The sequence below is a fragment of a genome (genome assembly GCF_019968985.1).
Source record: "MAG: Porospora cf. gigantea B chromosome Unknown PgB_NODE_164_length_31943_cov_183.653, whole genome shotgun sequence".
Lineage (NCBI taxonomy): Eukaryota > Apicomplexa > Conoidasida > Eugregarinorida > Porosporidae > Porospora > Porospora cf. gigantea B.
Genome location: NW_027178721.1, coordinates 16079 through 31943, shown reverse-complemented (window position 1 = coordinate 31943; position 15865 = coordinate 16079). Strand labels below are relative to the sequence as shown.

The 15865-nt window shown below is 54.2% G+C and overlaps 9 protein-coding genes across 17 annotated transcripts; 4 read left to right on the top strand and 5 right to left on the bottom strand.

Moving 5' to 3' along the window:
- Positions 1–59: 59 nt before the first annotated feature.
- Positions 60–4661, bottom strand: KVP17_004160 (uncharacterized protein; the record flags this gene model as incomplete). Of its 5 annotated transcripts, XM_068522106.1 has the most annotated exons (7): positions 60–962; positions 991–2461; positions 2489–2625; positions 2654–2741; positions 2771–3366; positions 3395–3646; positions 3675–4661. In XM_068522106.1, 7 exons carry the CDS (start codon positions 4659–4661, stop codon positions 60–62), a joined length of 4434 nt encoding a protein of 1477 aa, XP_068378037.1. The 5 variants fall into 5 exon arrangements, with proteins under 5 accessions (XP_068378037.1, XP_068378036.1, XP_068378034.1 ...); XM_068522105.1 differs by lacking the exons at positions 991–2461; positions 2489–2625; positions 2654–2741; ... (1 more) ...; positions 3395–3646; positions 3675–4661 and having other exon boundaries at positions 60–836; XM_068522103.1 differs by lacking the exons at positions 2489–2625; positions 2654–2741; positions 2771–3366; positions 3395–3646; positions 3675–4661 and having other exon boundaries at positions 928–2199.
- Positions 4662–4817: 156 nt separating this feature from the next.
- Positions 4818–7027, bottom strand: KVP17_004161 (uncharacterized protein; the record flags this gene model as incomplete). 4 transcript variants are annotated; one of them, XM_068522110.1, is made up of 3 exons in its annotated part: positions 4818–5477; positions 5506–6012; positions 6041–7027. In XM_068522110.1, 3 exons carry the CDS (start codon positions 7025–7027, stop codon positions 4818–4820), a joined length of 2154 nt encoding a protein of 717 aa, XP_068378041.1. The 4 variants fall into 4 exon arrangements, with proteins under 4 accessions (XP_068378041.1, XP_068378042.1, XP_068378040.1 ...); XM_068522111.1 differs by lacking the exons at positions 5506–6012; positions 6041–7027 and having other exon boundaries at positions 4818–5441; XM_068522109.1 differs by lacking the exon at positions 6041–7027 and having other exon boundaries at positions 5467–5979.
- Positions 7028–7185: 158 nt separating this feature from the next.
- KVP17_004172 (uncharacterized protein) lies at positions 7186–8043 on the top strand (the record flags this gene model as incomplete). Its single annotated transcript, XM_068522129.1, has 1 exon — positions 7186–8043. The coding sequence occupies one exon, from the start codon at positions 7186–7188 to the stop codon at positions 8041–8043; it is 858 nt and encodes a 285-aa protein (XP_068378060.1).
- Positions 8044–8211: 168 nt separating this feature from the next.
- KVP17_004165 (uncharacterized protein) lies at positions 8212–9993 on the top strand (the record flags this gene model as incomplete). The annotated part of the gene is made up of 1 exon (XM_068522118.1): positions 8212–9993. The coding sequence occupies one exon, from the start codon at positions 8212–8214 to the stop codon at positions 9991–9993; it is 1782 nt and encodes a 593-aa protein (XP_068378049.1).
- Positions 9994–10341: 348 nt separating this feature from the next.
- KVP17_004173 (uncharacterized protein) lies at positions 10342–11133 on the top strand (the record flags this gene model as incomplete). Its single annotated transcript, XM_068522130.1, has 1 exon — positions 10342–11133. The coding sequence occupies one exon, from the start codon at positions 10342–10344 to the stop codon at positions 11131–11133; it is 792 nt and encodes a 263-aa protein (XP_068378061.1).
- Positions 11134–11309: 176 nt separating this feature from the next.
- Positions 11310–11705, bottom strand: KVP17_004171 (uncharacterized protein; the record flags this gene model as incomplete). Its single annotated transcript, XM_068522128.1, has 1 exon — positions 11310–11705. The coding sequence occupies one exon, from the start codon at positions 11703–11705 to the stop codon at positions 11310–11312; it is 396 nt and encodes a 131-aa protein (XP_068378059.1).
- Positions 11706–11962: 257 nt separating this feature from the next.
- On the top strand, positions 11963–13516 carry KVP17_004166 (uncharacterized protein; the record flags this gene model as incomplete). The annotated part of the gene is made up of 1 exon (XM_068522119.1): positions 11963–13516. One exon carries the CDS (start codon positions 11963–11965, stop codon positions 13514–13516), a length of 1554 nt encoding a protein of 517 aa, XP_068378050.1.
- A 4-nt stretch (positions 13517–13520) lies between these two features.
- KVP17_004159 (uncharacterized protein) lies at positions 13521–14465 on the bottom strand (the record flags this gene model as incomplete). 2 transcript variants are annotated; one of them, XM_068522102.1, is made up of 3 exons in its annotated part: positions 13521–13581; positions 13610–14031; positions 14061–14465. In XM_068522102.1, the coding sequence occupies 3 exons, from the start codon at positions 14463–14465 to the stop codon at positions 13521–13523; spliced, it is 888 nt and encodes a 295-aa protein (XP_068378033.1). The 2 variants fall into 2 exon arrangements, with proteins under 2 accessions (XP_068378033.1, XP_068378032.1); XM_068522101.1 differs by lacking the exons at positions 13521–13581; positions 13610–14031 and having other exon boundaries at positions 14037–14465.
- A 27-nt stretch (positions 14466–14492) lies between these two features.
- KVP17_004162 (uncharacterized protein) lies at positions 14493–15836 on the bottom strand (the record flags this gene model as incomplete). Its single annotated transcript, XM_068522112.1, has 2 exons — positions 14493–15616; positions 15701–15836. The coding sequence occupies 2 exons, from the start codon at positions 15834–15836 to the stop codon at positions 14493–14495; spliced, it is 1260 nt and encodes a 419-aa protein (XP_068378043.1).
- Positions 15837–15865: the final 29 nt, after the last annotated feature.

Genomic DNA, 15865 nt, shown 5'->3' with positions numbered 1-15865 from the left:
TGTCATGAGCGACGACGAAGACGACAAGAGACGCAAGAAGAGGCGTGTCAAATAGGCTGCTATTGCTGTCGATCAATAGATATGATTCGGTGGAGCTCGCTCATCACTGAGTCGATGCCGAAAGGTAGTATCCTAGCAGACAACACTCCGGGGCGTGTCAGGAAGCGCTTACGGATCTCTGTGACCTCCCCAGTGCCTGTGAGCCTTACCCAAATTTTGTCCCCGACAATGGCCCTGTCAACTAAGCGCAGGTTGGCGTCACTCACTAAGGCGGCAAGCGCTCCTGGCTGCCGACGCAGACAGACCTCCAATCTCCAACCCGACTCCACTTGGGCCAGGCTAGTTGCTGGAACCCACAGTTTGAGGTCCCCCTCCCCAAAGAAACCCACGGTCCTGCCTAGCATGGACGCGACGCTGGGGTTCCCCGTAGTGATTATCACGGCCTGGTGTCCCAACAGAAGCAGACGCTGACGAAGCAGTAGAAGATCTTCCTCATGTGCATCTAGCGACGGCTCGTCAAGAATAACGAGTCGACTTTGGAAAGCCAGCGCTAGTGACACCCGTTTAAGCAGGTGACGGGGCATGTCCCTGAGCCGCGTACACGCATGAGGCCTGAGGCCCCAGCGAGCCAGTTCCTCCCCATCGTCCATGAAAAAGAGCCGCTGTAGCTCTACTCCGATTTCCAAGTAGGAGAGATTGGCGTGGGCGACCCCAACGTCTCCCACAGGCCCCACCACATTCTCTCCAGATTTTACGATCTCGTTGCAGATTGCCTTGACGAGCGTCGTCTTCCCTGACAGCTGAGGCCCCACGATTACCAGGGACTGTCCAGGCATCACATGCAGTGATAGTTTTCGTATCGACGCTTCTGTTGACGTCGCGTGCTGCGCGCTAAGCTTGTGGACTATGAGCAGAGGAAGCAATGGATTAGCTGCACGGAACAGCTTGCTTCTCTGTGAATTCTGAGTGAAATGGGACTTGGCTCCCCACTGGAGATTGCACCTCAGCCCGGAATCTATCGACGCTGGACTCTACTTGGCGGATTGAGGTTCCAAGGTCACACGGCCAAATGTGTTGCACTTCCAGGGGCAGCTGCTGGAAAGCAGATTCAGGGCATTCGCTCTCTGAGGTCCAAGTCCTTAACGATGTAAACGGCGTCCGACGCACGATTCCTGTGACAATGACACCTGCCGACAGAGAGGCGGTCGCCTGGAATACCGAGCCAACTACCGCCCATGTCGACAAGCTGAGATGCCAAAATATCGGGTCATCCATGTGCAGAGCGAGGAGACACCCCACAACTGGGTACCCAGGGAGCAGAAAGCAGCATGTCCCGTGGATGTAGCATGAAATCTCATCCGCTGTCAGAAATTTGGATGCCAACATAGACACCCAGTGATCAAGCACCATCTTCTGAGCTATAAAGGTCAGGGAGAACAACAGCGCCAGCAATGTCACCCGCACGAATACGGTCATCCACTGAAGCACACCTACCACTACAATAATCGCAGCGAAGGTTATCAACTGCAAAAGGGCAACGAGCGTTACTCGCGGCCAATACACGAATGGTAACGCCGCCAACGCTCCTGGGATGGTGCGGAGAACCCCTGTCAGGACGACATCCGTAGGTCTTACGCCCATCATAAGGAAGACGTTCAGGAGGCCGGACTTCGCAACGGACATCAACCCGCGGTTTTGATGCCAGGGAACCAGGCTAAGAAGCGTGGGTAGGAGGCTGTTGATGGCCATCGCCCTTTTCTTGATGCGGAACAGTCGACGGCCAACCCGGGGTACACTGCTGACTTTGACGATGGCGGCTGTCTGATTCGGCACGAATCGGCGGATTAGGCCTTCAAAGAAGGCGTTCACGAAGGTCGGAACTGCGTGGAGCGCACTGGGATCCCAGAAGAGGCGGTAGTTAGGCGCGGTTTCGAACTCGATTGCCAGGGCCAGCGGATAGAACACCTTCTTTGACAGGCTGTTGGCCAGAAGGAACATCCGGACAGCCACACCAGAAGGTTCCTGCAGCCGGACGAGCTGCTCGTCAGATATGACGCTCGAGAGAACGATATCTGACTCCGCGCCTTGCTCGCCAAAAAAATGCTCCACCGACTCTAAGTTTACTCTGGGTATGTCACCTTCGTCGGAGAGGTCATCGATTTTGGTGACCGTCTCAATGGGCACATTGTCGAGAACCATGTCGTCCAAAACAGAACCCAGGCTGGAAAGGAAAAGGGTGCTCTTGGCGATTGACAGGTTCGGCGTGCGGAAATCCTCCACCACGCCTAGCCTGTTGAGGGGGTTTTGATAATCGCGGATCCACCGTTGTAGCAGTAAACGCGTCCAGTAATTCTTCGAGGTCAGGGATGTAACGAGTGGAGGTTCCTCTTGCAACGCGTAGATCGGGAGCGGACCTCGAAAGATGGTTCCTGACGCACTCCTCTGGACGTGAACGGGAACTCTGATACGGATGCGCTCCCAGCCTCACAAGCCATTTACGTGCCGTCCTATGTCACTGCAATCGAACCTCAACCGGACCTCCGTCATAAAGGACCTGTGCTCAATGAGCAGCACAAGGATAACCAATGTCACCAGCACGTGCAGCGCACCCTCTCCCCGACGATGCTGCATGGCGTGACCTACCTACACCCACGAACATATGTACCAGGCTAACACGGCGGCCGAGTTGACGGCGTCGAGACGGCTGGAGGTCCACCTTTTCTGTCGACTTCGGCGCCATTCTGTGTCGGGGCGTACCAATTCCGCCTACGGAGGCCAGACTACCGTCGCGTTCTGCTCCTGGTTGACGCCCGCCAGGCACCTCTCCCCAACGGTCCTCGCTACGATTCGCGTAGGTACGCGCAGAGTTACCGCTGCCGCCTCCAGGCAGTCTAACGCGAACGTGATAGCGTCGTCAGGCAATCGCACGTCAGACACGACGACCACCACCGTTCTCCGGTGATGGCCCGCCAGCAGAGAGCAGAGGCAGTGCACTCGGAACCAAACGGCTTTGTCTGTCGGTTCATCCTCTGCGAAGGCCTCCAGCGCGAATGATCGAATGAGTGAGAGTATCTGGTTCCAAGTAAGCTCCATATCTGGGTTGAGCGGAGTGGCTACTGCCAGGTTGTCGTCAGCCCCGCTGAAGGGAACTGAAACACCCAGCAGAGCTGCGATGAGCTTCACGTGGTCCTTGACTGACAGTGGCAGCGCATTGAGAGGCAGATTTGGCTTCCCACTTACACAAAGCTGGAAAAGAGGGCCCACCCCAGCGCAGTGGGGTTCATCCAATCGTGGGACGTGCCAACAATGTGCGACTGCAGATAGAATCACGAAAACACACGTGGAAAGTAGCATGTTGGACAGTTCCTGCGTCAAATGTGTCCCTTGGCCTCACGGAACTGATCTGTCCACTACCAAACAGCTCTTGTCGGAGGTGACCTCCTCGAAAGGGAGACCTACCGATCAGTTCAATGGTTGCGTTGGTGAATGACAACGTAGGCGACAGTGTCGAAACGACCGCCATCGCCTGCCTCAGAAAACGAGACTTGTCAAATTGGTCGTTGAACCTCGTGGCCGCTGCCACGCAATAGGCGACAACAGGGGAGAGAACGCAGTACATGTTAGTGAACCTCACGCTTCTTGAGATCTGGGTCGCCCAGTGTCGAGTTGCTCACCAGCGCAATTGCGATCCCGTTGGCAGTAAGGCCAAGATTGTAAAGCGAGAAGAGAATGAGAACCAAGAATGGAGTAGTGAAGAATCCGAAGAGTCCGAATAATTGCGAGAGAATAACGGCCACCCAAGCGGCGACGAGTGCGCTGAAGGCCAGCAAAGCCGCCCATGAGATGAGGAACGCCGAAGCTGGTGCGCCGACAGAGCGGAGTGTGGAGTCGAAACTAGACTCGAGGTCAGCAGCCAGCATGGAGCACATCCTGGCGATGAACCCCGACATCGCAAAAACCAGGAGGAAGGTCTCCTGGGGGGCAATATCCTTAAAGGTGGATGCGACGTCGACGTCACGGGGGAACTTCTCGAACATCATTGTTCCAAATGGTACGGACAACTGAGTGGATGTTGGCGGACCTCGGTTCAGTCGAGGCAGTCCTCCAGCCCTGTCCCAAAGCGTCTCGAAGGCAGCGTTCATCCAGAGGTTCTGGACCTGCACGAAGCCGGATTTGAAGTACTTTCCCACCTCGCAGGTCTGTTGCGTGAATCGTCGGCAGTCGTGGACGTACTGCCTAAAGTTCTCCTTGGCGATGCAAGGGACGGCCTTATCGGGGAAGTTCAGGGTGTAGTCCATGAAGAAGGGCTGGTAGTCCAAGGCCTCCACATGCAGCTCCACGGATTCGTCATCCAACTCGTCGACGAAATCGATGGCCATTGTTTCGGTTTTCAATCTCTGGACGATTTCGGCGAACAGGTCTGCATCAGCGCGACGGTTCCTGGAGAGATAGAGGCGCACGGGCTGCACTGCAGTCACAGGCGTGTTTTCCCCTGATACGTCAGTTTGATAGGTGTATGTGTTGCCTTTCAAACTAACGCCCAGCGCCACAAAGCTGATCCACACAATCATTTGTAGCATGAGGATGGCAGTCACACGAGTCTGCCGACGCCAGAAGTTGTTCTTCCAAAGGAGGATTCGCACACATTCAGTCAGATTCATGCGTATTATTATTCGGTCAAACGCAGTTCTGGTGGATTCCTCGAGGTTAGCATGGCTGTTTGCTAGGTTGTCCTGATGCCTCTATGGGCTTGATATGTTGCCGGTAAGAAGCATGTCAGCACCATTTCATAAAGAACACGATCGAATGGATGTCACTCAAAAATGGTCCAGAAACGCCTGTACATCTCTTGCGCACTCCGCTTCGCGACCCGCCACCCTCGTCGAGCGTGCCCACGTGCAGTCTTCGGAACGAGCTGCCTTGCTGGCGCACAGCAGGGTGCCCAGAGCGGTAAGTGCCAGATACTCGGAGGGTTCGTGCGTTGCGACTTCGCGAAGCAAAGAGGTGACTGCCGCAGCGTCCACCTCGGCTGAGAATTGAGGCACGCTTACCGCGTAATTCAGAAGAAGCGCACCAAGAGTCGGCATCAGCTCGCTCGGCAACCTCGACAAGTCCCGTGCAATGTAAGAGAACTTGAAACAGAGAGCCCGTCGAGTAGTTGGCGACGCTGCCAGGTTGGACAGCACCCGGAGAGCCATCTGCCGCGCTGGCATCGGGTAGGCGGGGTCTCGCGCGATGCCAACGAAGACGGCTGTGTACTTCCACCCATCGTCGGGGCCCTTGAAGAGGGCACTCGAGCTCGGGTGGAGCAGGAACATACGCCAGACATCTAGGAAAGGAAGCCGCTGGTTGTGTGGCCACCGCAGAGGCTTCATGGCCTTCATCAGCTCGATTTCCACCATACGCAGCCGGCGACCAGAGTCAGTTATGGACTGCCGCATGGACTCCAGGTACCCCAACTCCAACTCAGTCCAGGCCTATGTGAGAAAGCTCCCCGCCACCTACGTCGTCTCCATGCTCGGTGGCGAACTCAGCTAGTTTTTCGAAAGCCACGTGTACGTTCTTGGTGGACCTGAACGTCACGATCTCAGCCACGGGAAAATGCACACTGGCAGGCTCTGTGTGTTGGGTTGCGGACCGCGCAGACGGCTCCGGTAGATCGGCGTTGTTCTTGATGAATTCGACAATCTGTTGAATGTTGGCTCGGGAGAGATTCTCGCGCAGACAGAAGCGTTCAGCGACAGTGAGGGGCTGTTCGGACCGTCTATACGGGAGCAGGGCGAGTGGGCCGCCGTCTCTTATCTCTACCTGGAAGATGAAGTCATAAACACCTGGAGGAAAGGTGTCATCGCCCTCGTAAGTTTGACCGCTGTGACCGATAATGGCCGAGTCCTCCTGACCAGTAACGACTTCTCCCACGAACTCCCATTCATTCTGATTCCAGATGTAAATGACAGCAACGTCTCCCCGTTGGAACATAGCGTGCTGGCCCGCCTTAGTCCCTCGCATTGACTGCATCGGCAACACGCCTTAAGCTCACGAATCGTTTGTCTTCGGTAGGCAGAGATTTGACATCTACTGGGCGTCTACTCGCCTTTCGCGCTTCTTGGCACTCTGACTCATAGAGGAGGGTCTGACCTTCAGCCTCTGAGCCCTCACATGGAAGGAGACTCAGCAGCGTCACGTGGCCCGATTCTCCAGCGATCAGGAGCTCTTCCTCGTTTAGGAACCGCGATACCCAGAGACTTTTTCGACCAGGAAGGTGGTGGAGGACTTTACCATCCAACGACCAAATCTGGGCCGAGCAGTCCTCTGAGGCCGAAACCAGCTGCAGCTGCTCCCCTCGTTGGATGTCTAGATCGTATACGAACGATTTGTGATCTACAAGACGGTTAACCGACTCGATCTCCATCGATCGGTTAAGACTCCAAATGGCCACGCTTTGATCATTCGAGCATGTGGCAAATGTGGAGTCATCAATCCGCACTACGCGCCGAATGAGGTCTGTGTGGGCGCCTCGACACGTGTGCACGAGCCTGCCCTGCAACCAGACTAGTAGGGCGCCGTCTTGGCTGCCAGTAACCACAATCAAAGGCGTGGAGCTCATTACGCACACGGATACGCCGAAGGAATGGCCTTGCAGCTCGTGAAGCAGCTCGCCGTCCTCACGCCAAACACGCGCAGTGCTGTCCCAGCTCCCGCTGACCAGAACGCCGTCTCGAAAATCCAAGCTGCCGACGGCCTGGTCGTGTCCTGGGAGCATTGCGAGGACGCTGCCGTCGGTGGAACAGAGGTAGATGCGGCCTTTGTTGTCGGCGCTGAAAAAGGTTCGATCGTCCCTGCGGACAAGGGCGAAGACAAAATTTGGCGCGTGGATGGTAAGCGTGGCGGAAACCTCAAACCGCGCTCCTTGACGTCTCCAAACCAGCAGACGGCCTTCAAAATCGCCAGTCACGAAACAGTCTTGAGAGAGAACGACACCGGACCGTATGCCTTTGTTGTGTGCGGTTTCCTGCAACAACAGCATCAAATCCGCCTTTAAGAAATCTCCAGACGCAAATCTCCAGAATCCGGAGACAAGGTCGGCCTTCCGTACCTAAGAATGAAACAATCTACAAACCTTGCTGTTGTGGTCTATCATTGCTCGCCCCACAGATAACACGTTCTATTAATTGAATTTTAGTAATGCTGAGTCGATCATCCAGTAGCATCTACGACGTGGAGTTTCACTGTGAGGCGAACTCAAGTTTCAGAGAAGATGTTGACTACACCGTTCCTTTAGCGTCTGAATTTGTCGCTGAAGATGTTCCTGGACTGAAGACACACCCACATTTCACACCGCAGGAAGTAAACACCGCTGTCACGTCGCGGGACCTCGACCTATCGACGGAGTCCTCAAAGTTCATTCTAGAACCTGTTACGTCCGTCCACACCTCCGCCGTTAAGTTGCCGTTGATGCATCCCTCCAATGTGACGGATGCTCATATACTGCTTGACTTTCCGGAGGCGCCCTTGAATACCCCGCGCGCCAACAAACTGCTGAGTGCAGCCACCAAAAACAAAGCCGTTTTGGATAAACTCACAACGCAACGCGCTGAGTACGAGTTGGCAGTGGAGTCCGCTGTAGCTGAGTGGGCTAGGGAGACAGCGGAGGTTACGGTGGCCTTTACACAGAAGAAAGGCGATGTGGACGGACAGGCGTCGAAATGTCTAGACCAGGCCAGCATTCTGACTCGCGAAGCTGACCGGTTGATCTCTTTTGATACATCGCCGAAGAGCCAGGCCAAGATCGCGGCCCAGAAACGCAAACTTCTCATGAAGGCACAGAAGATCCAAAGCACCGCGCAGTACTACTTGAACGAGCATGCTAAGTTGGAAGCGAAGGAAAACGCAGCGCTTATGCGTGTTGACGGAAAACATACCAAGGTCCTCCAGGCCCTGCATCAGTCCGAGCGCAAACGGTTGAAACAGAATATGAAGTACCAGCGCAATGTCGCTGACTGCCTTCTCAAGCTACGAGTTCTGGAGGCTCGACAGTTGTAAGGCAAGGTTTACCGTATTGTAAGGTTTGCCGTGACGTTCTTTGTTTTTATGATAGTTTAACGAGTTCTCGAGCTCTGACATTGCAACGATTTTAGGTTTTTCTCTGTCCACATTTAGACAATGGGGTCTGAATTAATAGTGGAATGAGCGAAAATATAGAATCGACATATGCCCAAGGCAACAGAAGAGGTGAACTGTCGTATCACTCAAGAATTTGACTCGAGTAGCGGTTCAAGTGATGTCTACGCGCGTAATGACTGCTCCAGTGGTCCTCCTTTCGCCGAGGATTGCTCATCGTCTTCAAGTAGTGGATCCCACGTCTACGCGCCCAATGAGGTACAGGCCAGTGGTCCTCCTTTCGCCGAGGATTGCTCATCGTCTTCAAGTAGTGGATCGCACGCCTACGCGCCCAATGAGGTACAGGCCAGCGGTCCTCCTTTCGCCGAGGATTGCTCATCGTCTTCAAGTGGATCGCACGTCTACGCGCCCAATGAGGTGCAGGCCAGTGGTCCTCCTTTCGCCGAGGATTGCTCATCATCTTCAAGTAGTGGATCCCACGCCAACGTGCCCCTTGAGGTCCGTACAGCGCCACAATCTGCCCCTAATTCCACTGAGGGTTTTGAGGTGGACCTATCGTTCACACCAGAACCTTCAACAAAACAGCAAACGAACAACGCTGGCGCAGTTGTTGTGGAAACTCCACTGAAAGAATATGAAGTTGTTTCTCCAGAAATAGATATCCCGGATGATTCACCGAGGGAATATGAAGGTCCAGAAGGTGTGGCTGAATGCCGGATGCAGGAATTGTACGACCGACAGGATGCTGCGGAAACGCAGCTGGCTGTACATCGCGCAGATCTTGACGCGATATACGCTCAGGTTGGCACGGCTGATGAAGAGGCAGAGGGTGAGATTCGCATGGCACGTGACCGACTGAACGAGCTGGAGTTTCAGCAAGCTGCTCAGCGTGAATTGCTTGGCCGGATCGAGGCAGGTCTAGAAGGGAAGAGTGAGGACACTGAATGCATTATTGAATTGAAGAAGAACTGGGATGCTGTTGCGCGCGGTCACCTCACCGAGATAGCAAGGCTGAGGGCAGAGCTGGGTGCCACTGCCGAGGATCATCTATTGATCATTAGGCAAAAGCACCAGGACCTACTTTCCCAGCATCACACGAGAGTGGAGTTGGCGGCAAATGCTATGGCAGTGGAGCTCGCCGACGCGGTTAAGATCGCAAAGGTGGAGTGTCGGAACGCGGCTAAAGCGGCCCTTGGCAAGCAGTTGACTGACCTCAAAAGAGAGAAGGCGCAATTGGTGTTACTACAGGCGAAGGCTGCCAAAAAGCCTCTTCGGGCGAGCCTTGCGACCACTACACCGCTGCCAACAGCGCCTTCGACTCAATCTCCTTCCACAAAGCGGGCCAGAAAGAATCTGTTGGCTAAAGCTGCCAAGAACCAGGCCGTGTTGAGAGATATAGCCGCAGAGCGGTCTGCCGGCTTGAAGTCGATGGAAGACCTCACAGCTGCACAGAATAAGGAGAAGGGCGCCAGCAACAGAGAGTTTGCCAAGAAGAGTGGCAAGGTGATGGAATTGGCTGTTAGAGATCAAGAGCAAGCTAAGATTCTTGTGAAGGAAGTGGAACGGCTCGACCGTAGGTCCACGGGCCAGTCGGCAAAGTTCCAAGCAAAGTGCGCCAAACAGAAGCGCAAGCTGCTGCTCAAGGCCCAGAAACTGGATCTGCACGCCCAGGGGTACTTGGACCAAGTAGCAAAGATGCAAGGGAAACAGGACCGTGTGATAATGGACATGGAGATCGCTCACGAACGCGCTCGAGAGCCGCTTCGCCGGCAAGAAGGAAAGAGGGCGGCTAAGGAGATCAAGTACATGCGCAAAGTCGCTGACATCCATTTGCGAGTTGAAGTGTTGGACAAACGTTCAGCTCGTTCTTAGCATTGATAAGCGGTGTTTGTTTCGAGAACACTTACCATAAATTCGCGAAACCAGAGTGGCACATGCGATTTCTCCTGCGATTTCTCCTCCTGTTTATCCCTTTGGGGACGTGTCGGCAACATGCTTTGACCACCGTGCTAGATCTGCCAGTATCAAACCTCGAGGCGAACACCACGCCCAGCCCAGGCCAAATACCGGCATCAAACCTCGAGGGTGAGCTTGGCGCAGACGAAGAGCCCGAGCCCAGCCCAGTCGATGTGGTGGTACCCCCACCGAGGCGAATGCCCCAGTAAACTTGTCCCCACACAACTGACTATTTATTGTTGTATATCAAAAATACTGACTGCCATGCCATCCCTGTCCTCTAAGACGTCACATAAAGAGTCAATTGTCGAGCCGAAGGAAGCAACTGAGGTCGCAGATCACTTGACGAGTGAAATGTCCGCTGTGAAGCAGTCTGATGTGAAGGAAGCCGATGCGAAGGACGCCGTTGTGAAGGGACCTGCTGTGAATGCACCGAACCCCGCTGTGGAAAAGAAACTACTAGCTAAGAAGAAGCTTGAAAGCAAGATCAACAAAGCTCTTGTTGCGTTGGAGGCTATGTCGAGGGAACGTGATGCCGACAAGCGTCAGCTAGAGACCATTGACGCCGTTCATGAGCAAAAGAAAGCCGATGCCGAACGAGTGTTCATCGATAAGAGGAACAAGCTCCAGGAAAAGGTCAAGAAAACCGAAGAGAAGTCTCGCGAAATCGGTGAGGAGGTCGACAAGGTCAAGGTCGATGCAACGTCGTCCGCAGCGGATCAAGCCGCGCAAGCCGACAAGAAACGCAAGCTGGTAAGCAAAAAGCAGACCTCCGAGCGCGATGTTCAATGCCTACAAAGCAAGCTTGCCACCCTGGAGTCCAAACACCAGAAGGACCAGATGCAGTTGGACCTGAAGCATAAGAAAGCTCATGATAGTAAGTCTCAGGCCGAGCGTAAGCGCGTTTCCAAGGAAATGAAACTACAGCGCACCGTGGACGACCACCGTTTGAAGGCCGACGTGATCGACAAGCAGGTCGAGGGACTTCGAACGCCGTCAGTGAAAGACGTGTCAAAGGCAAGTTCTCAGGGCGCTTCCAAAGCGAGTGGCAAGTGAACTTAAGTTATTCAAGGCGCCTGATTTATTGGAACTTTATATAATGATCGACAAATTTTGTTTTACTTTGCCGGATTGTCGGAATCCTTTTTACACCCCAATGAGATAACACCCCAATGAACGACACCCTAACACACCTATGAGATGGAATTCAGTACGATAAAAGGCTGGCTGTTTCACAGAAGCTTCTCTTCTGCTGTTGACAGGTTCCCCTCTCTGAAACGAACGCTCAGAGAGTTGACGCAATGCCGCTCGTTAGCCTCCGTGTGTCCTTCGCCGCCGAACACATGACCGAGGTGCCCTCCGCATTTGGCGCACAGAATCTCTGTCCGCAGTCTGCCAGGAATTGAGGGGTCGGCCTCGGTGCGGACTGAACCCACAAAGCATTTGTCAAACGACGGCCAGCCGCAGCCGGATTTGAACTTGGCCAGCGCTGAGTAGAGGGGATTGTCGCACGCTCTACAAACGAAATGTCCGCCTTTGGGATAAAAGGTGTCGTACTCCCCGGTGAAAGGATTCTCCGTGCCCTTTTCCCAGATGATGTGGTGCTCCTTAGGCAACAGCGGATTCATGGGTAATTGATGCAATACTTGATGCAACGCTGCTGGATGACGACGGTAAGCATGTGGCGAACTTGTGCATGTGATACTATTTAGTTTTAGCCAGGTAAATGGAGACGGTGGCTGATGAAATCTACGCGGCTTACAGTTGAGAGTTGACACGCGGGGAGCTCTTGTAGCGTGTATCAGCTGGTACAGTTGAAAGTTGATCCACGGCGATCGCTCAGTGACCGCAGAATTGACCACGAAAATCTGTAATTCTTTAGGTGATGAGCAAAGCGCTCAATCAGCGGGTTCTCTGTCAACTGCAGCGTGAGGCCCAAGTCGCGGACCAGCACGTGTGGGGCTCGGAGACCAAGTCATTGCTAGACGAGAAATTCCCCGCAGGGGTGTGTTGTATTGAAGTTGTGGAGCCCAAGCGAAGACCGCCACTTATGGCCGTAGCTTCCGGCACCAGCGTGCTCTTTTACAACATCCGAACGGAAGAGCTCTTGAGAGAGTATACCAAAATGAAGTACCCAGTGGCAAACATGGCCTTCCGTTGCGACGGACGCCTCGCTGCGTTGGTGGACCAGGGAGGCATGTGCCGAATCCTTGAAACGAGCGGCTACAAAACTCTGAGAGACTACAAGAACAGACGTTGGAGTCCGACTTGCGTAGGGTTTGCGTCGAATTCCACGCACATAGCAGTCGGCTTCTCCGACGGCGCAATTCGGCTGTACAACATGACTGACGAGGAGCCGGTCTTCACAAGCGAGGGCGTGCATTCTGACGCCATAGTGGAGGTGTCGTCGATGCGTGATCACTCCGCGTCCGTTTTCGCCTTTGCGTCGCGTGATGGCACTGCGAGCGTGTGGCGACTGGATGACTCTAGTCTCGTTCTGATGTTCAAGATTGATGTGAAGGCTCCAATCCAATCCGTCAGTTTCACTGATGATAATCTCCACGTTGTAGTAGCGCATGAGACCAAGATAAGCCTTTGGTCAGTTGAACAAGAGGCAGAAGTGGGCCAGTTCAAGGTCCACCTCCAGGCCATCACCCAAGTAAGGGCCGGACCCGCGCCTGATTTGATCTTCACATCCTCCTTGGATCATACTGCAAAACTCATTCGTCTCCCGCCAACCTCAGAGCCCCGTCGGAAAAAGAGGAAGACCGAAGATAATCACGACGTCGAGGTTGTAGCTAGTGTGAAGGTAGAGGCGCCATTGGCCGCTCTCGACGTGGGACGGAATGGCACAACGCTGGCCCTGGGACTAGCCAACGGCAGGCTCCTGCTGAAGCAGAGAACTGACAGGGAGGCCTTGCTAGTCTTAAACCCACCCCCCGCAGAGACCGACGACTCGGCCAGGCAATCTAAGAAACTTCACAAGGATGTCGAGGCTCTTCTCGCAGCTAACCTGAACCGGCGGAGGTCTCGTAAGGTGGACAAGTTGATGAAGTCCTTCGAGCATCGGGCAGCACTTGACTGTGTCTTGACATCCGACATGCTGGACAAGACACCCCTTCTGGTCGCTTTGCTGGATGAGCTGAATCAGAGGGGGGCGCTGCAAGCCGCACTGGGCTGTGACGATCTACAACGGTTCGTCATGATCGCCAGCTCAGTGCTGGACTTCGCACAGAAACCAGACGCTGTCGGAGAAGTGTTTTTTGAGACTCTCAGCCGTCTCGTAGAAGTTAACAGCGGCTGGTTATCACGCGCCAATGACCCTAATGTGCTGGTCTGCCTCACGAAAGTCAAAGCTGTCATCAATAGTTTTATTGAGGACCGAGACGCCCTATGCGAGCTGGAAGGCGCGCTGGAGTGCACGGTTGTACGTGACTGACGTGTCACATTTGAATGGCTTTCTCTGTCGCGACGTCCATGAACTCTCGGGTTAAATACTCACGACTGCATGGCTTGATAAACCCCCTCTCACCCTAACATTGCAGAGCCCGTTCCGATGAGAGCTCCAACCACCACATCCTCGACATGGTGCCGGTAGTCAAACGTCCGAGACACTCCTACGAAGATAGCTGGGAGCAATGCCAGCAGGCCTGTACACAATTTGCCCAGCAGCACGTTCTGGAGCCTTACCATTCGAGGCATGTTATGCGCAACGTAGAGGGCAGTAAAGATGGCAGAAGAAAATGCGGCCGTGGTATGGCCGCTGGGGAAGCTCTTGCGCCCTTCCAGAACGACAAAATGGTCGGCAGCCTCGTCACATACTGGGACTCCTGAGGTGGGGTAAAATGGTGGTTCGGACCCATCGTAAACTTTGTTGGGAAAACAACGAGAGAGAAAGTCGGGTCGGGGTCGACCGTAATTGATTTTGATGACGGAAACAACCACCTCGGCCGCCTGAGTCAGACGCTGGACGCCAAACTCACCGCAATCGCAAAGGTAAAGCCCAACATCGAGTTCACAGCGTCATTGACAATTGCAACAGAATTCCATCGCTCCCGAAGACGGTGACACATGATAGTGTTGCATGAGAAGACGACGGCGCCGAAGAGAACGCAGACCACAACTAACATAAGTTCGTGGTCGACAGTGTTGGGCGTGTAGGGAAAGGCGTACAGCTGCCAGTCCCTTGGTTGCACAATACGAATGAAGGGTGGATAGACCTTGCTCCATAACAGCCACAGCGCGACAAGCAGACCACGAGCCAACAGCTCCAGCATTAGGTTGGGTGGGAAGAGGCTCGGCTTCGAGATTTTCTCTCCCTGAATTCCAATGGCTGGTAACGTAGCCATGATTTTGGTGTTTTCGGGGAGTAACGCCTCAGCCAGCATAAATCACGATTCATTGTTTGACACGAATCAACACGAAAACGGTAGGGGGGGCGACGACTCCAGCCTCGCCGTCAGCACCTCTACGCCTGTGTCCGTGACCAAAAGGGTGTGTTCGTACTGCGCGCTTCGACGCCCATCACACGTAACTGCCGTCCACTCGTCCGGCCACAACTCGTCCTTGAACGTGCCCAGGTTGAGCATGGGCTCGATGGTGAATATGTGGCCGGGAGCCATGACACCCTTGGTCTTGTTCCCGCGATAGTGCGGCACGTTCGGCGCAGTGTGGAATAGCTCGCCCACTCCGTGACCGCAGTAGGTCTTCACGACTGACAGGTTGTGCTGTTGTGCCACAGCCTGGATGTGGTGACCAAGATTCTTGTACAAAACACCAGGCCTACACTCAGCGATGGCCTTCATCAGAGACTCGTATGTGCCCTGCATCAAACGGAGGGAGTCCTTGTCCACAGCACCCACGGCGACAGTCTCGTTGAGGTCGCCGTGAACACCTTTATAGTAGACCGTAATGTCGAAGTTGATGATGTCGCCCGCTCGCAGCGGCCTCAGGTCGGGGATGCCGTGGCAGACAACCTCGTTCACGGAACTGCAAAGGGACTTGGGGAAGTTGAAGTAGTTGAGGGGACTCGGGTAGCCCCCCTGCCCTACTATGTACTCATGCACTGCCTGGTCAATCTCGTCCGTAGTGACTCCCGGTTTGCACATGGAATGTGCGAGGTCAAGGGCCTTGCGCGCGATCAGACAGCACTCACGCATCCGAGACACGATATCTGGTGACTGGACACTTGGGAGTCTGGACTCGTCCTGCATCTCGCACACTGAGACGCCGTTGACATGGTCGGCGTAGTCAGGCTTGGCGATGGAGTCGGGCACAGACCGTTGTGGAGTAACGGGCCAGGGTCGCAGCTGTCCAGTGAATTTGTACTTGGAAAAAAGCTCCAGGTGTGGGTCATTGAGCCATGTAGCTTGATCCTCGGGATCGAAGCGCAGCAACGTATCTTTACCCAACGACAAATGCGAAAAGGCTAGAGACTTCTGAGAATGGAGTTTGAAGTTTGACTTGACCTCGCCGAACTGGTTGACCATCGCTAGCATTTGGCGGTACCGAGCAACTGCATCTTGGGCCTTCTTGTGGACTGGATTGATTTAAAAAAAATGTAAAAAAAAATATTAATAATGTGTACGTAAGTACAGTTGCACCGCGTTTTTTACCGACTCACCGATTTTGTGCTCAACCCAGCTGTTCTTGAAACACTCCTGTCCGCAGAACCACGCATCGGGAAGATCAAGCTTAGCGCACGTCGGACACCGAAGGTCTCCTGTGGTTTCCTTCGTGCAACCTCTACACTCCTTCATACGAAATTGCCATTATCTTCTGCAAGACT